We start from the raw sequence: 22,389 nt of genomic DNA, 5'->3' as shown, positions 1-22,389 counted from the left end.
TATACCAGGAAAAGGTATCAGTTAAGAACACGGTGTGCTTCTTGACTTGAGATCTGTTGGTTTAAATTCCTCTCTCGTTCTCTTGACCGCTTCTCCCCACACCCCCATCTGCAGCAAACGCAGAAAGAAAGCCAGGAGGTGACCCCAGCCTCTCCTAGCCTCTGCCAGCAGGAGCTGTGCAGCCTCTGATAAGCCTCCTGGGCACCAGAAGGTCAGCTTGCTTGGGTAGGAAGATAGCTGATGGCCGAGAAGTCTGAATTTCAGTCTGTGGCCCAAGTCCCTCTTCTTCCGTGGGACCAACAAAGCCGTTGTGGCCCCTTGTGCTAGAGGTAGCAGCACGAGGGCGTGGGTGAGGGCCCGTTGGGGCAGAGCGAAGCTACAGCTGCCTTGCAGAGGTTCTGGAAAGGCCAGTGGTGGTGGTGGCCACGGTTCCTTTGTGCACACTGCAGTGTGGATGCAGCTGGAGCCCTTTCCTGTTCCCCGAAGGCTTTCCTGTGGTCGGAGATGGGGCGCTGCAGCCGGGATCGCCTGGGTAAGGAAGCCTTTGACGGTCAGCTGGCAGGCACGCGCTGGCATGATCGCCGAGCCCTGATTTCCAGCGGTCTCTGCTGTCGAGTAAACGGTTTCTGTTCCTTTACAAAATGGAGGTTAGGATTAATTCGTGGTAGAGCAGCAAAAACTGCCACGTTAGCTTTGCTAGCGTTGTAGTCAGGGCTAGTGATCTGAAGGCCTGAGGTTCAAAGCTTGCTGCTGCGTGCACGATGTTGCAGTGCATCTCTTCTAATCTGCAATTTTTAGATTGGGTAGAATATCTTTAGAATATCTTCTGATGACTTTTTCTGTCCTATTTTATTCTGTGAGACGCTGGCATTGGATGCTGAAGGCGTGTTTTGACAGCGTGAACGTAGTGTGGTTTGGAGGCTGGGACGCACATTGGCATGAGCTATTGAAACGACAGCCATCCTGGGCAGAGCTGCTCTTTTGTCCCATAGAAGGAAGTCAGCGTTGCTTTTGTCCTGGGGATGGATAAAGTTGCTAGTAACGAGCAGCCGTCTACCGAGGGCTTGAGGAATTGTCCTTTGTTGAAGGCTGTGACCTATTTTCTAGTTAGATTCTGTTGAAAAGTCAGGACGAGGTAGGTAAGTCGTTGCTAAATCTGTCTTCATGGGGAGGATGTGCAGCCTGTGCTTTCTCACTCGTCTTACATGGCAACACACAGAGCGCAGAAGTCGGGTTTCATAAGCATCCTTACATTCAACATTTCTCAGAACTGTTTCATTGAGAAAGATGAAAATCAGTTGCAATTCCTTTTTGCAGGTAATATTAAGCTAAAATATTTTGCCAAGAAATATTTCATTTGCATCATTAAAACTCCTGTGGCTGGCACCGGTTTTGCGCTCTCGGTGCGGAGAAACTGCTCGGGTGGTGGTTTAGTCAGCACATTCAGCGCAGCGAGCCCTTATCATCTGAAGCTGAACCAACCTTTTTTCTTCCAAATAATTCACATGGGAGAGTGAGTCAGTTGCTTTTACACCTACGAGAAACAAATGGCTTCAGCTGTGAGTCAGAACTGAAGAGACTCGTTTCGTTGGCTTTTTTTAGCAAGTTGATTCTGCTTCATGGATATATTTTAATGCATTGGTTTCCAGAAGTGCTGATCTATAGCCGAGATCAGGTGGGAATGTTAAACTGCTGTAGGTCCTTCACACTTAGGAGGCTTGCATTTTGCTCCTTGCTTGCAGCTTGAGGTGGTTCATGCAAGCTGTTGGGTGGCTGTTACCAAAAGGAAGACTTGTAAGACTTCCCCAAGCAATTGCGAATGTATCAGAGCCGTTAACTGCGTATAGTGCCCGGGATTCAGAGTAACTTACCCGTGTCGGAAAAGATGAATAGGGTGATGAACCACGAGCAAGTTTGTTTGGGAAAGTGGAAAGGACTTCTTAAAGCTTTTTACTAGATTCTTGCCTTGATAATGCTTCAAACGGAGTTGAGGTTCGTTTTCTAAGTCTTTTGCAAGGTTCACTTGAGAATTCCAATCCAGTCTTGATGTAGTTGCCAAAGAGCTTGTATCACACTTACTAATACATCTGACTGAAGCTGTAGCATTAAAAAAAAAAAAGGTGACTTGATTTAAAAAGCTTTTTGAGGTCTAAGAATTTCCAAGTGCATTTGGTCTGTGGCTCAACGTGATCTGTTCTTTTTAACTGTCTCCTAATACTAAAATCTTCCACTCAATTTTTTCACCAGCGTATGCAGATCGCCAGAGTGCAAGCTTTTATTTATAAGGACCTTTGTTCCCTGCAATGACTACAGCTTTCTGCAGTAGGAAGCTGCACGCTGTTTTCTTAAGCCCTGATTTTGCATAGAGCTCAGTAATCGTGTCTGTAGATGTACTTAGGGTGCACTCAGCTTAACGTGTGCATCCCTCCGTGCCAGCTGAGACCCTCGAGTGCCTGAGATCTTAATTTCTGCTGTTCTTGTCATCAGGGTCTTAGGGCTGCAACCTGTGGTTACTGAACCATGGCCTAAAGCTGCAAACGTGATAGTGCCTCTGGACGCACAGCCTCTCTAAAAGTCTGAGCTTTGGGATATGGTGGGGGTGTCTTCACTGAGCATTGGATAATAAAAATGTGTGGAGTTTGTTCATCAGGTGTGCGTTAATGAAGGCTGAGATGCTGTCCTTACCTTGCCTTCCTGCAGTGCCACTAAGGACCGAATATATTTAGCTGCCTTTCCCAAAACAGCCAAGAGAACTGCTCAGAAGCAGGGTCAGTTCCAGATATATTCCAAATTCTTTTCACATTTCTAACCGTTCTCCCACATAAAAATAAGCAACGACAGTTGCTCTGTGAAGTCCAACTTGAAATGTATTTATGCCAGTTTAGGGAGAGATGCATATCCGGCATTTTTAGAAAAGTCTATAAAAAAAAAATCTGTCTGGATATTTAATCCAACTTAAACATGGGTTATTTTGTTCCAGTTCCCATCACAAATTTCAATGAAAGATAAAGTAATAACGAAGATGAAGCCAGTCTGAAACTCACGTAAGTTTATATGTGGAAGTCAGCCTTAAGGCAGCTGTTCTGGCAGTATTGGGACTGCGTAGGTTGAAGGATGTGGATCCATGCCCTTTATGTGTAACTTTCCTCAAAGTACAGCAGCCGTGACAGGATGTGTTTTTATGTCTTTGTTACCTGTACAGCTTCGAACTTGCCCTGCTGTTACAGCATGACTTCTCCTTTCTTAATTTTGCACGTTCTTTCCCCAAAGTTGGCTTCTTCGTGGAGCTTTTCCATGTGCCCCCGGTTCTCTTGCTGCCGTGTGACTTGGATTATCAGTGCTGAGAGCCGGAGCGCTCCGAGTGTCCCTTGTTTTCCTGTAATTAAGGCAGAGTAGAAACAGCAGGAGGGTGACTTCAGGCACGAGATCCTATTAGCATTTTGAAATATGTTCCCAAGGGTTTGCTTTTTAGGATGCAAGGGGAAGCTTTAAATTGAGCTCTTCTTGTCATAGGGTCAGTCGTTCTGCACCAGCCCTAAATTTTGTGCCTGCTGGCGATACTCTCCTTGTCTGGCATTTGTGCCAGGGGATGGACACGTATGGTGTGTGCTCTGCAGGCTCCTGGCTGCTCCGGGACTGGAGCCAAAGAGGAGTAGCATGGGCATTTTTTTGTGTATTCCTGAGGAAGATGGATGTGTTGAAGACTTTAAATAAAGGACTGGGGTTGCTGTTACGTAGTGTGCCATCATTTGAACTGTGTCAATGAGTAAGATGGGAGTGTAATTTCTGTTTGGATTCTGTTTTTTCGCTCACAGTTCTTTAAGGCAAGGGTGGGAGCTCACCGTGCCCTATCAGTGGTTCCTTTTAGGATGACTTTGCTGCCCTGGAGCCCTCTCCAGTTACTCACCCAAAAAAGGAAGCTCTGCTGTTGTGATTCAGAACCTCACCCGATTTGACTTATTACAGGGGGCAGGGAGGAGAACAAATTACACGTGCAAATGGCTAAAAGTGATCTGAAGGTCCTAAAGAAATAACTGCTAGCTGGCAGCCACTGGCTGTTGGGTTATAAAACAGGGGCAAAGGCTAGAGTTCATGGTAGGTGATCTTTCCATCTTTTTATGACTAATATGGTATTTTTCCTGAATTGACAGCGTATCATCTTTCGGAGCAGGCTTCCTGGGAAGCTGCAGATAAGTTAGCCTCTTGTGTCACAGGAAAGAAGCACAAAACCTTTCCTTCCAGACCAGCCTTAACTAGGAAAATGTCTTAGCAGCATGCTGTGGTGTTGCTGCACAGAGGAGTTCAGTTTTTTCTTCTTACGTAAGTGAAGATTTGCATTGCTAGTAAGCTCAGCCTTGGGTTTCCCGGACACTCAGTCCAAATTTAAGTTTGGAATACTGACAATATCGAATTGTTTTCAAACTGTGGTTTCTGCTGCCTGGGTACTTCAGATAAGATCATACAAGGCAGTGTGCAGTGGAGATGCCTCACTGGAGACAGTGTGAGGCCCACGGACTGTCTTCATCTTGCTCTTAGAAGCTTTTACTGGTTATTAAGGCAACTGAGCTGTGGCTGTGGCTCTGTGCTTCGTCTTGAGAGGCGGCAGGATTGACTGGGTTGGGCGTAGTGCTGTGCCAGCAAGGCTCAACCCACTCGTGTCTATACCCATGGCTGGAAATAAGCAGCTTGTGTGCACCCTGACATTGACTGCGTGTGATGTGAACTCTAAAAGTTTAAAAACAAACAAACAAAAAAAAACAAAACACTGACAGTGGGGGAATTCATTAAAAATATTTTTAGCAGTGGAGAATCTTTCAGTGCTCTTAGGAAAGTGCCTTGCAGGGATTACCTTCAACGTTAAAAGTGCACGTGTACCTGAGTGGCTCACGCCTGGAGCAGAAGTGTCCTGGTGGACTTGGACAGAATCAGAGCTGCAGGTACTGCGGTTACAAGCTTCCTGTTCTCGCAGGTAGCATTAAACATGGCAAAGGTTTTGTTTAATGTTTCAGGCCCTTCTGGAGGGTGGGGATGGCAGAGATTACATTCTCTATACTTAGCCATTTGCATACCAGAGTTATTTTTCCTTCACCCTGTGAACCTCACAAAGTTCAGCGCAGGCACAAAGTCTCACACTGCAGAACTGTAAAAGCTGGGGAACAACCAGCCGGGGAGCAGCCTTGCAGAAAAAGGTCTGGGGATCCTGGTAAACACTGAGCTGAGACAGGCAGTGGTGCATCGCTGCAGGAACGGGGGCTGCCTCTGTGCTGGACTGTGCCAGGAGGTTGAGGGAAGTGGTTGTTCCCTTTACAGCACTTGTGAGGCCAGCTGGGGACTGCTGTGGCTACTTCTGGGCTTCCCAACACAGAAAACACATGAGCAAACTCGAGTCTTGGAGAAAGCTGGGGCTCAAAACACACGATGTGCACAGAAAGGCTGTGAGACCCGGGCTGGGTGAGCCTGGAGAAAGGGCATCCAGCCCCCAGGAGGAGGGAGGATGAGGAGACAGACCCCTGGGAGCACAGCAGTGGTGGACAGGGGCGTACCCCCAGTAGCTGGATGGGCTCTGGACAGGGACCTGGAGAGCTGGCAGAGCCCCCATCCTGCAAGGTCCCCAACCCACAGCTGGACCAGGCTCTGAGCAACCCAGCTGAACTTTGACGTTACCTCGCTTCTGAGTAGGGGGCTGGACTCGGCTCTCCAGAGGTCCCTTCCAAGCTAAAATTATCCCAGTTCTGTATTACTGATTTATTTTTTCCCCCACATTAGTAAATTTATTTAACATCATGGCTGCTTGAACACAAAAGAGTTGTTCTTCAGGCCTTTCAGAATGAAAACAGAAATAAATGAAATCCTTTTTTTTGTTGTTGTTGGCAGATAAAGTAGTTCAAACAACTTGTATGAATGTACCATTCATTTTTTTTTTGTAATTTAAAGTGTTTACCATGATGGGTTGGCTTTTTACCATGTAGACTGAATACAAGTATTGACAAACTTTTAACTAAATTTTAGGCTTGTAGATGATGAGAAACTGAACTAATTTTTGTCTGTGGTGTTCTGCCATTTACTTAATAAAAGGAACAGCTTCCTTGTTCCTGGAACAGAGTTACCAGAACAGGTTTTAAGAACTTTGAACCTATGTTTTATGTCAATTGCTTTTCTGCGAGTACGGTTTCCTTATGTCTAGCTGTTAGTCTTGATAGCAGCTAAAGGATTTTAAAGTCTTGTCGCGTGTAGCTATGAGAAGCCTGCGAGCCCTACGTGGGCATGAAGATTACAGGTTTAGCTGTTCTGCTGGCTGTGAGAGCTGTATCAAAGGGATCTGTCTGTCGTATTCTTCTATCTGACCAAGCTAACAACAGGATGAAATCCACCTTAAAGCTGTAAAGATGTCCCCTTGTTTTAGTTTTCCTTTGTAAAATAAAAACCTGTAAAACTTGCATGAAGTTGGACTTAAAGTATGTTTTTCAGTGCCGATACTCTCAGTGGTAGTGCATCAGCAAACCAAAACCCACAATAACAGCTTCAGTGTTAAAATCATATCACTGTACGGAAAATAGCACGGTAAGTACTGTTGGTGGGAAGGATAACAATGTGTAAAGGAGACAGAAAACAAGAACTGATTCCTGTATTAGTAGTGTGTCGTAAGTGGTGTTGGAGTGTACTAAGTGATGCTTGACTTTCCATACAATGAATTTATGTCCATGTTTATGAGTTGGTTGCTTACAGCTGGGAATCTTCCCCAGCTCACAGGAACATGACGGGATTTCTCAAAATACCCGTGGTTCCTGAGTGCCTGGGAGCCTGGCAGGCATCCCGATCAGCGCTATGTGGGTGTCGGGGGCATTCCCTGACGGCGCTGCGTGCTGCGATGTGATGCTCCATTACCCTTCTGGGGCAGGGGCTGTGCATGGATGTGAGCAATTGATGCTGTGTGTTAATCTTCTAGAAGAACCTTTTAAAAGTCTTGTGTGGCTGTTTCAGATGCCGTGGTTCAGTTCTCAGCTGTGCTCGTGTTTGATGCACAGAAGTGGTTTGCAATGTTCCAGTTTCAATGTACAGCTTCTCTGCCGGGATGTACCTGCACACTGTGCAGATACCCTGGGGAAAAACACGAGTGAAGTAATGACAATAACGTTTTCTGTGCCAGCTCTTGCTGTATAAAACTGCTGAGAAATGTCATCTTCCTCCCCTCTTGCCCTTGATTTCCTCTTCTGTTTCATTGCTGGGAATTTGTATTTCTTGTTTACTCTTTGCATTTAGAGCAGCTGCCTTGCAGGGATGTCTATGAAACAGCCCCGCACGCTCATGTCATGGCTGTAAGCGTGCTTGGCCTCGCCGATTGTATCATCACACATTGGTGCTGATGGCTCTTACTTTGAGTGCGTGCGTGGTCACCACAGAAAAAAACAATACAAAGACTTCCCTGGCAAATGTGCCCCAGTAATTCATCTTCAGAGCTCTCTGTGGAGCTCTAAAATGGGTGACAGCTGGTGGAAGATAATGGATTATCTTTCTGCAAGATAGAAGCATGGGCAAGACCTACTTCTTACTCCAATCTCCTTGCCCTCATCTCTCCCTTCCCCCTCGTGTCCCATATAACACTTAAGAAGCCGTCCTCTCTATTTTCTGAGGGGTTTAGGTGGGGAGCGTTGTTATGGCTTTTGTGTAAATGATTCGTTGGCAAGGAAATAAATTTAGCTGTGTGTAACAATTCATGGAAGAGGAAATCAACGCTGTCTACTTGCAATCTTTTAACACTTGTCCAGAAATAGGTTGCTGAGGAGTCGGAGTGTTTGAATGAGAAATTGCAGTGTTAGAATCAAAATAAGCAGGTACCTCCATTAGAAAGGGCTGGGGAAAGCACGCTCAGTCTGTGGGTCAATATGCTACAAACAGTGGTCAGCCCAACCATCTTTATCACTTTGGGAAGTACCAGGTGGTCTGGACTTTAAGGAAAATCTTAAACTGAGGTGATGTGCTAAACCATCTGATAAACGAGACTTTGAAGGGGTGAGATGAGACCGGTGGTACTCAGAAATAGGCAATGACTGAAAGATTCTTACTAGGCTTCTGAGGTTTTTTGGTGTGCTGTGATTTGTTCGTGTAACAAGGCTGAGGTACCAAAATGACTTCTTATTTCTTTGAAAATGCGTTTCTTATAGGGCAGTCCTTCAGAAAAGACCAACTTCTTAGATGTTGACTTCACGCAGTACAGCTGTAAATGTTCCTGGCGTCCCTTCTTCCCTTAAGATAAAGCTGAGCAGACAGGCAGGGGTAAGCTGCTGACAGCAAGCACACAAACTGCTCAGCTCTTAGGAAACAGTTCATGGAACAGTTCGACACAGCTGCTCCTGGTGCTTATTTTTAAAGACCTAATAGAGCTAGGTTTTTAAAATGATGCTGATAGGAACTTTTTTAAAAAAAAATCAAGTTATAAAGGATAAAGATTTAAGCTTCAAGAAGCTACGATAAAAGTAAAAATTGCCTGGCTGCTAGAGTATAAGCTTTACCAGAAGAGTAGTCCTCAAGACTTGAAGTCCTTTGCAGGGGGGTTGAGGAACAAAGATGAGCTTTATAAGTCCATTCTTCCTTCCGCTCAGTGTGCCATGGTATCTCTTCAGAGATCAGTGTCATAGCCTTGTGGTATGTACCTGTCTGTAAGAGCGAGATTGGAGCTTTTATGTTATTTCAAAAGCTGTGAAACTGTCAACAGATTGAAATCAGCGCTGGTGAGACTCATGTCCTTGCTGGATTCGCAGTGGCAACCTGCAGATGGGATGGCGTGTTACCAGATGAGCAGTTCCGTGCATCTCTTTCACGTAGGGTAAAAAAGGAGATGGTAACTGGTATAAACACTGAGAATCACAGAGATGGAAAAATAAAATATTAAAGATTATACCTCTTCCAGATTTCTTTCCATTAGAAACTTCCAGATCTGTTTACGGAACAAAAGGGTTACGTGGCCTCAGCTCCGCAGCGCTAGCATCAAAAATGAGAGCCTGAGCTGCAGTATCAGGGCTGCAAAGTTTGAAAATCTTTAGAAGATTGTGGTTTGGGACTGAATGCTTTCTTGAAGTGAGTCAATACAAGTGGAAAAAATTACTTAAGAACTAAAACAATCACTGAATGGGCAAAGTAGCCAGGGTTTATTTAGATGACATTGGAGATAAATTAGTAAAGGAAAATATTAAATTCCGTGTGGAAAAAGAGGGGAAAGGAATGGGGTATTGCTAAAATGTCATATAAAGAAAGAGAAAGCCAACCATTTGGTTTTTCTCTGCGTAAATAGTTGACTTCAGTGTCTATGCTAGTTTGCCCTTACTTCACAACATTTTAAAATATTTTGAAGACTGGCTGAAATTCCTTCTTGTTCTTCTGCTTGTGGTCTTGTCTTCTGCTTATGTTCTCCTCGGAGCCCACAGTCTTTGTCAGATCTCTGGAAGGAAGTTAATGTGTCTGTGCTGTTTCCTACTCTGGAAATGTTTCTGTGAGCCCAGCTACACGGGTAGGGCTCCCCAGCTGCGTCTGTGCTGACCTGCAGGTGCTCACCCTGCTCCTGCACTGGAGCACGCAAGGTTTGGATTGTTATTTTCAACTGTTTGTAAATGAAGAGGTTGAGAGCCACCAAAATAAAGACTGCAGTGTAAATAAAGATTTGAGATTACCAGCCTAGCACAGGCTTGTTCTGGACATCCAGTACCTGATTTTGCATTTTCAAGATCAAACCCAAATCTAGATGGGTTGTAAGTGGGGATGGCAAGGCAATTCTCTGCTTAAATGTGTGGAAATAAATCTTAGGGCAAAAGGATTTGGGATGCAGTGCTCGCTAAACAAAGAAGCCATGAGAACAATCTTTTAAATTCAAGTAAAGGGGAGGGTTGAAAACAGAAAAGTGGCATTTGAAAAGATAAGCTAGAAGCAGAATGTTCTTTCAGATGCTGTTTCTGTCATTAAAGCTTGTGGGGCTGATCCTTAATTAATAGGTCTGCCTTGAAAAGGTGAGGAGCAAGGCATAAAGGAATGGCATAAGTAATATTTACAGCTGAGTGCGATGATTGAAATTCTTTTTCCTTTTTTAACGGATGTAACTTTGGTATCAGCTAAGGACGACAAACAGATTTTCGTTTCCTACTGGCTTCAAGCATACACAAGCAAGAGGGCTGACAGCCTGCTCAGAGACTGACCGAAATCATGAGACTGAATGGAGAATTCCTGAAAGATAACACAGCAAAGATCTTAAGAAAAGACGGGTAAAAACACTAAAATGCAAAAGTCTGTGTTTTTTTGGCACATGCATTATAAAAGGAAAGTTTATTCAGTGTATTGCGTGTAAATTGTGAAGAAGAAAGTTGTGTGGGGGTAGGTGCCAGAAATGCACGGTGTGGGGTAGAGAAGAAAGAAAATCTTCCTGACTGTACTAGAGAGAGCTAAACTTAGAAGGCCTGGGGACTCTGAAATGTCTCTTGAACAAGGCATGGTGTTCTTCTCTTTAGATCCTTGTTCTGTAGGCTTTGCATATGTATGATATGGTAAAGCTCTTCAGTTCTAAGACAGTCAGATTAAAAAAATTCACTTTAACTCCAGGATTTGATTTCTCTGCCTATCTGGTTTAAAGGACAATGAGAAATTTTGAGCTTGTGTTAAATGGGATGTGTCTAATGTTTTATCCAAAATGTTTTCTTTCAGAGCTCTTTAACAAGTATTCAGAAACAAACAAAAACAAATAAAACCTACAATTCTGCAGGCTTCTCAATATTCTGTTGTCAACTTTTGCCTTTTTTGAACCATGAGCACTTAACTAAAAACCCCTGTACTGTTTGTTAGTGGTCCACCTGCATTCCTGGAGATCAACACCTAAAGCCAGATGTAGCATCTCCTTATGTATTTCCATTAATTTTTCCCTGCGATATCCAGGCTTCTCAGTCTTCCCTGTAGCATATGGGATGCCTGGGGATAGCTGTAGACAAGCTTTAAAACGTGCCGAGTCCGAATTGGACATTAAGGAAAAGGTGCTTGGTGGAATCAGAAGTGGTGCTCATCCCAAGTAACTTACGCAAATAATTGATATTATTTACAAAAGATAAATATTGTCTTCTTTGGGGGAGAATAGTATTGGGGGGAGAGGATATAGGAGTGTTGTGTCAGAGGAATGCATCTTAAGGCTTAAAGATGCAGAGAGGGTTTTCATCGTGCCTTGTAAGTCTAGAAGAGTTGTGCTCACCCCTTTCCGCTGCTGTTACTGGTGCTCTTTGCCACGTCCAGACAGAGGTGTTGGAAGCGTGGAGAGCCTGGGGTTTGTGTTGCTCTGCCACCAGCGAGACATTACAGTCTGAGCTTAAATACTGGCCAGTTGTGCTTCAGAGCAAGAAGGGCTCCGGTTGCAGAGTTCTGTCCCACAGAGGACATGTTGGGCTGTGGGGTTAGTGTAAAAAGCAGGTGAAGAAGAAAAGCTATCTATAAATAGTAAAAAAGCCTCTCTGAACCTTTCACTACAATGCAAAGCAAGTCTTAGCAAGAGACTTTTTAGTATTCTCCTCAGATTTAAAGGTAATCCCCCTCTTCTCTGCTTTGGAGAAACTTGAGGTACTCGCCCCTGGCTCCAGCAGTTGCTTGGCACACGTCTTTGTTGCCTTTGCGTGCAGCAAAAGTTTGACTTCCACTGACCTCTTAATGAGGTCTGGGGTTCTAAGGACGTTCTGAACCGGGGTGAGTAATGTTGGAGAAAATGTCCTGAACGTTGCTGCCGTGAAGGAAGTGGGAGGACCAGAAAGCTGTGCCACACCTGTGCTTCACCGAGGTGCTGTCGTCTGCGCTCTTTGTATTGGAGGGCACGTCAGGGTGGTTCTGTGATAGCACAGCGGCCTTGAGCCATCAGAAACAAAACCAACCCGAACCAGGTGTAGCTCTGCAGCACTGAAAGCTGGATCTGGTGCCTCGTCCCCTGGGTCTTTGCTTTCCCTGATGATTGTGTTGGTCTGGGTGAGAACTGAAGTGTGGCAAAAAGGGTCACTGCGATCCCACTGCTCCCTCGCCCAGCCTTGCATGCAGTGCCAGGGCTGCTGGATGGAAGGATGGTTCAGCTCATCTCAGACTGTGCTATTTCAGATGATGACCTCTGAAAAAATACCCTGCAACCCTTCCTTTTACTTGCTTGTCCTGCTGTATTGGCCCAGACCCTATACAATGGTGTCACTGAATGGCAGTGATAATTCAGTTTGCTCAACTACCTGGAAATGTTTCCTGGGAGCTCAGCTTTCTGCTGGGTTAGGGAGCAGAATCAGATGGGTGAGCCCTGACCTGCCAAATTTGTTCCAGCTAACATGGGGAGGAGAGCAGGGCTGGGCAACTGCCCCTCTGGGTGCAGGCCTCTGGGATTGCCTCACTAACTGCACTGAGCTGCATCTGAAATTCACTCTAAATTTATAGGCATAGAAAAGCGGTACCTGTAAGGTGGATTTCTCTTCTGTTACTGCCAATGTGTGTGTGGGGGTGCTTTGTCAGGAAGAGCTTATTAATAGAAATGTCAAACCTTTATAATAAGAGAGGTGGCATGATAGAGAACCAAAGTAATGTATGAATTTTGCTGTTATATAATGTATATGTGAAGTTTTTGGTTACTTGAGAGCGGCTTGTGTATATCTGGAGAAAACAAGCGATAAGTATATTTACTGTAAATAATAATTGATAAAATGCTCCTTGTCATGATAGATTTTCCCTTTAAAATGAAATAAAGCCTGCAGTTGGAGAGCTCAAACTTTGCTTGTATGATGATGTAAGGGTTGTTTCTTAACGTGAATGTGTAAGCTTCTATCACAGTGTGGTCATCAGATTGGAATTTTTATTTCTTAGGAGGGTGTGTGAGAGACTGGGTTCTGATGCAATTTAGTTAGACTCACCGTTGAAATTTGGGCAAGCTCAAATTTGAGATTTTCTTAATCTTTAGTCTGAGACCATCAGAAAAATAAGTGAGAATGCCAAAGGGTTTTTCTGAGTAGTCATAACCTACAAAGTATTCTACAAAACTTACTCTTAACTGCTTTTTAGATCATTCATCATGCAGGAAAATCAGTGGATTTTAGAAATATTTACAACTTTGTTATGGAATGAGGGAGATTGAATCACTGATATTTTACTGTTTGGAACTAGTTGCTCGCACCGAAACATGAAACATTTTTTTCCATTACTGCTGAGCTTCAGTATGCGATCTCAGTTTGCTGCAGCTTCAATCGCCTCTCCCAGCACCTGCAAAATCTGGCCTCGGAGCGCAGCACCATTCAGGTACCTAAACAAATAAAGCTGTATTGTGTTCTGTAGTGTTTGCTGTCGCCCTTTCCTTACAGCGTTTTGACGTGCGTCTTGGAAGACCCCGTCCCCGTGTGCTGCAGGGTGGCCGGGAGCAGCCTGGAGTACCCAAAAAAGGCCATTTTGTCCCCGCAGCCTCTTCCTGCGGCCTGCCGCTGGTGCTGCAGCTGTGTGTGAGTCACAGGGGGCAGGAGGGGATGGATGGACAAGGCAGCTTTCGCCTGGAAACGTTTCCTGGTTCGACGTGCCACGTGAGCACTGCGATGAGCCAGGCAATGAAAGCAGAGCGCTGGTGGGAAGGAGGGACTCCTCCGGCGGCAGAATGGGTTTTCTGGATTAAAGCGGTCGTGCAACTCCCCCTGTCAGTTGTCTCAGACGTCTGGGAGGTCAGGGAGTTAGTGTCTGGGAAAGGCTCATTCAGAGAGCTGTGTGACTCGGCGTGCGTGTGTTTTCTGGGCTGGATCTGATCCTCCTGAGGAAAACAAAGTGAAGATGAAGCTTAAGAAGGTGTTGGTATTAACAGCTGGTTAAGAGCAGAGCAGATACTTTATTGTGGAATGGTGATCTTTTCCTCGTATTTCTTTACAATGTTTAAAAGGAAGGAAAACACCATGCTTGAAAACCTCATGAAATTCAAGTATGAAGCAAAATGCAGTCTTTCAGTCTCCTCAGAAAATCACAGCGTGCAGACATTACTGGGCTGCTGCACAGCAGATCAGTTGGTGAAGTCTCTAAGGCTGAGGAGGCCGACAGGCTGCCCGCGGATCCATCTGTCTGCTGGGAGAGCTGGGACCCTCAGCCAAAGGTTAGGGGGGCAGCAGGGCCTCCCTTCTCCCAAACTGCCAAAGCTTGGAAAGAGATGCGAAAGGTGGGCCTACAGACTGCAGTCAGGAACATGATTTCTCCAGGAGCTTTATAATTCTCCTAAGAGAGTTGGGACAGGCCTTAGTCTCTCACGCTACTGACTTTTTGTTTGTTTTGTTTTGAAATGCCCTGGTTATTACTCACGCAGGTGCAGGTTTCATTGCTTGGAATGTGGCACCCGGTGTAGAAAGGTCTGTCTGTGCCCCGATACGTGTTACACATGGTGAAGCTGCACCAAGCCTTTGTGGATGTGAAGTCTCTTCTAGGTTTCCCAAACTAAATGCTCTGCCCAACCACGTATTTCTTCAGTCTTAGCACTGACAGTTCCATCTGCCAGCGTAAACTTTGGTACTGGAAAGACCCCTGCCTGATCTGTAGTGTTGGCATATGCCGTTACCTTTAGGTCTGATTTGCGTGGGGTTTTTGTTTTACCTGACCGTTATTTTTCCATAGGTGAGCTACTGCCTTTATCTCTCTCTATATATCTGTAGCAGACGGTCGCTGGGTGTTTGCTCTTGCACGTGTAAGCCAGGGTGTATTTCCCCTGTGGCCTGCGAGAGCTCAGGTGCTGTCTGGCTCTCCGAGGAGCATGGCTGCGCTGGCAGGGGTGGTGCTGGCAGTGCCTCCCGTCACTTGGACCTCGGTGTGCTCCTCGGTACTCGTCTGTGCAAACCTCGAGTGTTCTCCTTGGTGTCCTTCCCCTGTAAGCACGAGAGGCGGTGAATGGACCAGCAGGGCAGCGAGCCAGCTCCTAAGTGCTCCTGGTGGCATTCAGCAGCGAGCTGGCAGTGGGAGCGATTGCTGCCCGTGGAGCCCTTCTATGTGCTGCTTGCTTTTGGGGCTCGCCGCACAAAAACTGCGCTGAATGAATCGCAGCGACCACGGGTGAGGTTTCAAGGTAAATGCCTGGCTCTTCGGCCAGCAAGTGCAGTGATACTAATGGGATCAGGACCAGTGCTGCTGCTCTGTTTTTTTCTTCAGAGCACTTCCCGATGCCATTACCCTTTAGCAAGGAGGATAAAGCGAAAACCTTTACATCTTTCTTGTAGATAGTTATCCCAAACGAGTATACAAACCCTAAATGCCAGGATTAGTGCTGTGACTGATGAAGCCCCTCCTGCAGCATCCTACAGAAGCTCTGCAACACACAGTTCTGGTTCATGCCCCAAAGTGATGACTGTTTTGTCCATTTAAGTCTTTGAGGATTTTGCATGTGACTGTGTAATCCAAATCAGTCCAGGTGCCACCAAGGTACCTGACTGCAGGTGTCCAAGCACTCTGTTTTATGTATGTCGGAAGCCTTTCGGAAAACAAAGCAAACTCCCTAATTACAGCCCTGTAACTTTGTGCGCTCCATCTTCAGGAAAGAGTTTCTTTTGTGTGCTGGTTTTCAGTTTCATAACCCAATCTTAAATTCCTTAATAAACTCACCGCTTATTAATTCTCCTGAAAAGTACTGGCAGTCGGCCTCAAGGAGGTTCAGGCTTCCTTGATGTGTTAGCACAGGTATTTATGACGAAGTGCTGCCCAGCCAGGCTCACCAAGTCCTGGTGGCCTTGCTGGGGGACCGAGGGGCCTGGCAGCGTGCGGAGCAGCAGGAGGCTGCCCTGTGAGGGCTGTGAATGCCCCACCGTGGGTAAGCAGCTTCGCTTCGCAGGTGTTCAATCCAGTGGAGCTTGTGCTCGTTGATAACCAAAGTCTTGCACCACTGGATTTGTTTGGCTAATGAATGTTGAGTGAGCGATGAAGGCTCAGATCACTGAGCTGGAGCCAGGCAGAGTAAGCGATGTGTGTGTGTGTGTGTGTTAGAGATGTGGGAGGGAGGGAGGGCATGGCAGGGGTGAAACGCCCAGCAGAAAATGGCAGAGAACACAAAATGTGCCACCTCTGTCTGTAAGGAGCAGAGCTTTGTACAGCACAAGTTGGGCTTCCCATCTATTTGCGATCTACCTCCTTTCCTTGCCCTTCCTACTGTACTGCCTTCCCTTTCCTGATGCTCCTTTCCTTCCCTCCGATGTGTCAGTGTCCCCCTGTGGTACCCATAGCTCTCTCCGTGACCAGGGCCAGCGAGGTGTGTCTGCTCTGCAGCTCAGTGTGTGCTCATTGCCCAGCTGTACACCTGCGGCAGCCTTTCCCATCGTGGGATGACACTGTGGGCATCTTTCCTATCACCACTGGTGTTTATAGAACTTGGTATCTTCGGATGAGTTAATATCCCCTTTACCAAACCTCATTAAGTGTCTTAACAGGGATCAGAAGTTGCTGAGGAGGAGGACTGGGCTCGGATTGCCAAGCAGCGTGCTCGCATACCGTATTTCCTTAGGAAAGCAGCCTGACAAAAGGCACTCACAGGGCTGGCTGATAAGAGGAAACACTGCACAGGAAAAGGGAGGCAAGGATCTGTAACTGGAAGAAACGAAGGCTGGAGTCAACAAAGGATGGAGGAATTAGCAGAAATTTACACCTCTAAAATAGAGGGAAAATCACACAATCAAGCGGCGAGAGGATGGTACTGCTTTAAAAGGCGAAAGTGTGGGTTGTGGCAGGTACTTATCAGCCCCGGGAAGCTGGTTGGGGCTACCTGGGTGTGGGTATCTCTCAAGACAGGTCGACGAGCGCTAACTTGTTGAACCTGTCAGCCTGCTGTTTTAGCAGCAATATCACAGGAATGCTGCTGCTTTGAGGAGGGTGCACAAAGGGCAAACGAGTTGCTTGATTTCTAGAGCCTAAGTTAGGAGGTGGTGGAGGGAGATGGTAAAACTCGCTTCTCTTTCATGTGCTTTCTCCAAAGAAAGCATCTTAAATGAAATATTGGATCTGCCTGATGGCACTGTGGCTCCACAGACAATTACCTGCGACATCTTCTGTTGTTGGTTTTTTTTTTGACATTAATATTTTGCAATTCACACGGTTTCCTACCGTGATGTTTTGTGCAGGGAGTGAGTAGATAAAGGGAGTGTGATGGCAGATGAGTTTCTGTGGAACAGATGGTTTGGACATGCCTTCTGGGCAGGTCTACCTGAACGTTATCATCTCGTTATATAATGGCTTAAAACCCAAAGCACTCACAAGATCAGTTCTGAACTGCGAAGCTCTGGTGCAGGGCAGTCTGCTATAGGGATAGGCTGTCCAGGGAGGTTGTGGGATCTCTGTCCTTGGAGGTGTTTGAGACCTGACCAGAAAAAAAAGCAGCATACCCATACCCTGCTCTGAAGTAAATAGAGATTGTGACCTGAGTGAGGAGGTTGGTCTAGAGACCTCCCGAGGTCCCTTTCAGCCTGAGTTGTCCTGTGTTTCTGTGTGTTAGTTCCTTACAGTTGTCACATTTATTTGAAGCTTGAGGTTGCCAATGATAACAAAACATCAGATGTTCCTGAACATTTGGCAGTTTCTACTCGGTGATTTTTGTGAGTCTGAATTTCTGGGATCTTGCACTGCCAAACAAAACATGCACCAGTCCTCAAATCAGAGCTGCTGGACTACTCCACTGAAGCAGGAGTTATCACAAACCCAGGGTAGTTTTGTTGTCCGCTCCAACATAAAGGTACAAGCTGCTCTGATTTTGGGTAGTAAATTATTAACACAGTCTACACAGTTCAGAATCTGAACAGAAAGTACAAATCCAAAACATATGTCAATGCTTTTTGCTTTTAACCACATTCTAGCTTGGAGAAGGTTGCCCTATTATTTTTGAGCAGGATGTTGACAGTACTGCACCATCCTTCCCCGAACCTGCATTTGGAAACGAAATCTTGCGTGTGCTTCTGACCTTGGTGGTGGTAGCAGAGCACAGAGCACCTTGGCTGTCACATCACATCATCGCTGCTGTCCTTTCCTGCAGCTTCTGGCCCTTCGGAAATCATTCCACCTGGAAATGTCTTCTGTCAGGTGGAATAACACAAAGTGACTGCAGTGTAGATCTACACAAGAGACCTAAATCACAAAGCTATTTACCTATGACTGGGCTTCAAATTACATTTTCAAATTATTCAAATTGATGTTTCCTTTCTGCGCAAACAAAACATCCTAGTCCCATCTATCAGGCAAAGAGGAGAATGATTGGAATATAATTTGTTTGTGGGTGGAGAATTTATGCCTTTCGTACATACCTTGGTTTTCAGTGAAGAAATAAATGTTGGCATTTGGCTTCCATTTGTGAATATTGATCAAAACATAGACCGTTAATGTTTTGTAATACAATTCTTGAAAGCAGACGTTTCTTGGCTCCTTAAAAATTAGTTTTTGTTGTTTTTTTTTTCCTGTGTGGCCTTATGGAAAACACCCGTCTTCCAAGCAAGTGCAAATACAATAATGCAAAATCAGCTTGAGAGCAAAGCCGGTGCTGCATACAAATACATGGCACGCAGAACGCCTGTCCCAAATGTTGATTAGAGCCTCAGTTGTGAATAAACAAAGTCACGCAATTACTCAGAGCTAGTGTTACCCTGACAACAGTGTGTATATATAACAAAATTTAGTGGTGGCTGCCAGTAAAACCCCCAGTACAGTTAATGCTTCTGTTTGCCCAGATGAAATACTTTCAGAAAGTTTTACATCAGCTCCAAATCAGAAGTCCTGCTGTTAATATTGGGATCAAAACGAATCAGTAAAATGTAATTATTCCTTCCAGTACATGGAGAGAATTCTGCTTTGAGTTCAGTATTTATAAAATAGTGATATGTAAAAAGAAAAGCTCAAGCCCTTTACCAGTTACATAGCGGTGGGTGTATCACTTGGCATCATTTTGGCAAAGGCAGCCCATGGGGCTCTTACACGCTTTGTGGAGCAAGTTTCTGCTCCTTCAGTTTTGCCTGGTTTGTGCGTGCTGCTGATCTGTGTGTTGGATGGGTGAACAACAGGAGTCCTGAGGGGAAGCAGGAAAGCAGCTTGGAAGCATTTTGTGATTCCACTCACTAAGAGGTAAAAATTGTGCAATGCAGTACTTGAAAGCAGCAGGCTACGTGCTGCTACAAACAATGGTCTTCTCCCAGATCTCAATAAAGTAAGCATCAGTTTGAGAATCACCGCTTCATTGCCTCCTCTGGGCTCTGATTTGCTGCCTGAACTCCATTTTGGTCTCTGATGATGGGATTCTGTGGAAATTTGGTTCTATTTTCAAATTTTGTTTCCTTTTCAGAAGCCTTAGATACCTTGACAAAGACCTGCCGTTGTCCTTTTTGGGGGAAGTGCTATCCAGTGTGTTATCCTTCTGTGTGTTCAGCTTTTCGTGTTTGGTGCTGAACTTCCCAAGAGAGTTGCCACTGAAGTGGTTGTGTTTCTTACCACCAACATTTCCTAAATAGTAAAAGCCAATGTTGATGAAGTGCACAAACAGCCTGTAAAAATAACTTGTTTTAGGAAGGAAAACTTCTTTTCATTTGCATATGTTAAATTAATTTTATGTGGTACTTCGCTGACAAATGGAGATGGAAACAATGGGACTGGCCTAGGATTTGTGGTCTTGGAGTTGGGATGGAGGGGCAGGGGGAGAGGTCTGCTTGTACTGAAGGATCCAGTGCCCAGAAAGGTAGGAGTAGTGCTTTTTCTTTGCAGTCACTATTTCTTCTTTTTGCCTGAATTTGAGTCCATTTTATGCTTGATACATAATGAATATTTATTTTAAGGTAGAAAAGTAATTGAATTTTCACTTGCTTTAGTACAATTTAATGCATTTCTAAACTGAATCCCAGTTCCTAGCAAGGTGAAATTTGGTATACTTCAAAGCAAGGGAAACTAGAAAATAACAGCATCACCCGTTGACAAAGTAATGAAAATGTAAGAAATAAAGAAATAAGGTTATTTTTTAATGTACGAGACAGCAAGCTGAAACTTGTGTAGGTTTGTGTTGGCCTGCTTTGAAAATTACTTGCAATTGATTTGCAGTGGCAAGGTTTTTTTTAATAAGTACTTGCACCAATTACATTGGGTTTCTGTTTAGTGACTAGAATTTTCATTAAAACTGGATATTAAAAAAAAAAAAGTATCGCTTACTATCTTCCACAAATAAAACTACTTGATTTCATTCCTACTTCCCTTGAATTGTAATAAAACCAGAAGGTGGTGTTCTGCTCAATTAGTCTGATGACCTGCGTTTGCAATAGCAATCCGTACCTTGGGTATGAAATGTTCACACTTATTTTGGGTCTGTAACTGCATTTCTTCAATCCCTCCTGATCTGATGGAAGGGGAAAGAGGCAGAACCACCTTGGAAATAATTGATGTATAACACGATCGTTGGTAGTGGTGCTTCCTTGTACAGATGTCAGATTAGACCGATTTGTGGGTTTGGGATGATGATAGTCTGTTATCCCCTGTGGGAGAGACTGGTGGGCATCTCTGCCCTAAGAAAGAGGAGAATCGAGTAGGTTCCTCATGAAATTTCACACTTTTTGGAGAAACCTGAAGTTATCCAGTGAGAGGGGAATTGCTTGTGGATGAAACCTTTTCAATAACAGTTCTCTCAAGAACAGAGAAGAAACATGGCTGTTCTTTAGCCAGGGTATTTCTTCATTTTATTAGCCGCTGTGAGTTTGTGCGGACAAATTTTCAGGCATTCATGCTTTGACTTTCTATAGAATCCGTAACTGAGTTCAGACTTGTGTGGCTCCTGTGCATTTGTAAGGTTTGGTTTGTTTGTTTGTTTGCATCGGAAATACACCGGCAGTCCAGTGCCCTCTTTTATAGGAGATCTGCTTGGTTTTTAACTCATTGGTTTATAATCACAATGCACAGGGAGGTAAAACGGGAGTCTGGGTGGAATTACAAGTTGTAGTTCTGTGCAAATGGAAAATGTTTTTAAAACCTTCAGTCTTAGTCTGGGAATGTTTGTGATTCTGTAAAAAGAACAATTTTTTTTGATTAATTAGATGTGTAAGCATTCCTTGTATATACACCGTACTTTTGTACAATTCAGCTGGCACCACTGTTCGTTCTTATTGATTTGGTCTAACAATTCACTATTTATTCTGATTATTAATGACTATTGTAACAAGTATCTAAACAGTAATGCTCTTTGCAGAATATGTGAGAAATAATTATGAATTGGGGCTAGAGAGGAGAAGATGGATGGGATCTGCAGGTACAGCAGAATGTATTGGCTAGATGCTTTGAGAAATATGTGGAGTCCAGCAGGACCACTATAGCAAAGTAAGTGTAGGTCAGTTAATTGCTGGACACCTTTCAGGCTGCAGCCCTTCAAGACTTGTTCTAGCTGAGATCTGGCAAATGTGCTTCTTGTTTGTTTGTTTTTAATAGAAAAGATCATTCAAAGTAACAGGTTATGTAGAATTCATTGCTCTTGAGCAGACAGCTATCTCCTGAAAGCAGGCTTTTAAGACTTCAGTTTGTAGTAACTGAAGAAATGAAAAATGAAGGTGAACTCTGCTTAAGAGGAAAGTTATTCCAGTAGCCGAAGGATAGCGTGATTTTTTTCTTTAGGGTTTTACTCATAATGAACGAGCTCTTTTCCCATTTTTTGGTCCTTTGCTGACTCATGAAACCCTAAAGAAAGGCAGGGTGGCAAATCAAAACCTCTTTCTGAAAGACTTTTCACTTGATGGAAACAGGCAGAATCCCAGGCTGAAGCTGATACTGGCCATCCATATGTGAGGGTGATTTAGTAATGGAATCTATAGCTTTCTGCTCACAAAATAGGGGAACTTCAGCTTATTTCTGTCTATCTCATGCACAGCCCTCCTTGATTGCAGCTCTAGAAATGTCAAGTCTGTGTGGTCATGTAATCACTGCTAGAGTACTTGGGTTGTGGCTCACAGCACAGTTCTTGGTGGTGGATAAATATGGTAGATAAGCTAACTGATAACAGAAGGTGGAATCTATACAGTCATAAGCCAAAAGCTTCAGTATTCATAGGATTAAACTTTTTTTTTTTTTAAATTCTAAATGTTAATTGCATTCTGTAATGAATGTTTTTCTTCTATCTGTACATTCTAGCAGTAGTTGGAAAAGCGCACTAGATATACTGCACGTACTGCAGATTTCTGTTTTATGGATTACTTTGATTTATAGGATTTTTGTTAATAGAGTTTTCCTTTTCTTTTCCCTAAACAGCAAGACCATTTACGAAGTTGGTAAAGGAGATGCAACTTCACCGCGATGACTTTGAAATTATAAAAGTGATTGGAAGAGGTGCATTTGGTGAGGTAAGATAATTTTGCTCTCAGTTGTAGCAATGCAACTTTTATCAGTTGTGCATCTGATTTCTTG

At 44.4% G+C, this 22,389-nt stretch overlaps 1 protein-coding gene across 5 annotated transcripts in view; it reads left to right on the top strand.

Annotated features, from left to right (window-relative positions):
• The window catches only part of CDC42BPB (CDC42 binding protein kinase beta), a 94,198-nt gene that overhangs the window by 5,237 nt on the left and 66,572 nt on the right, over positions 1 to 22,389 (top strand). For all 5 annotated transcript variants that reach the window (XR_014693844.1, XM_084521774.1, XM_084521771.1 and 2 more), the window contains exon 2: positions 22,234 to 22,325. Coding sequence is in view for 4 of the 5 variants with exons in the window: in XM_084521774.1 (XP_084377900.1) it covers positions 22,234 to 22,325 (92 nt within the window). In the remaining variant the exon portion in view is untranslated. The remainder of the gene's footprint in view (positions 1 to 22,233; positions 22,326 to 22,389) is intronic.

The sequence above is a fragment of the Aythya ferina genome, assembly GCF_964211825.1.
Source record: "Aythya ferina genome assembly, chromosome: 5".
Classification (NCBI taxonomy): Eukaryota; Metazoa; Chordata; class Aves; order Anseriformes; family Anatidae; genus Aythya; species Aythya ferina.
Note: the sequence above shows the minus strand (reverse complement) of the source record. Positions and strands in the feature narration are given on the sequence as shown.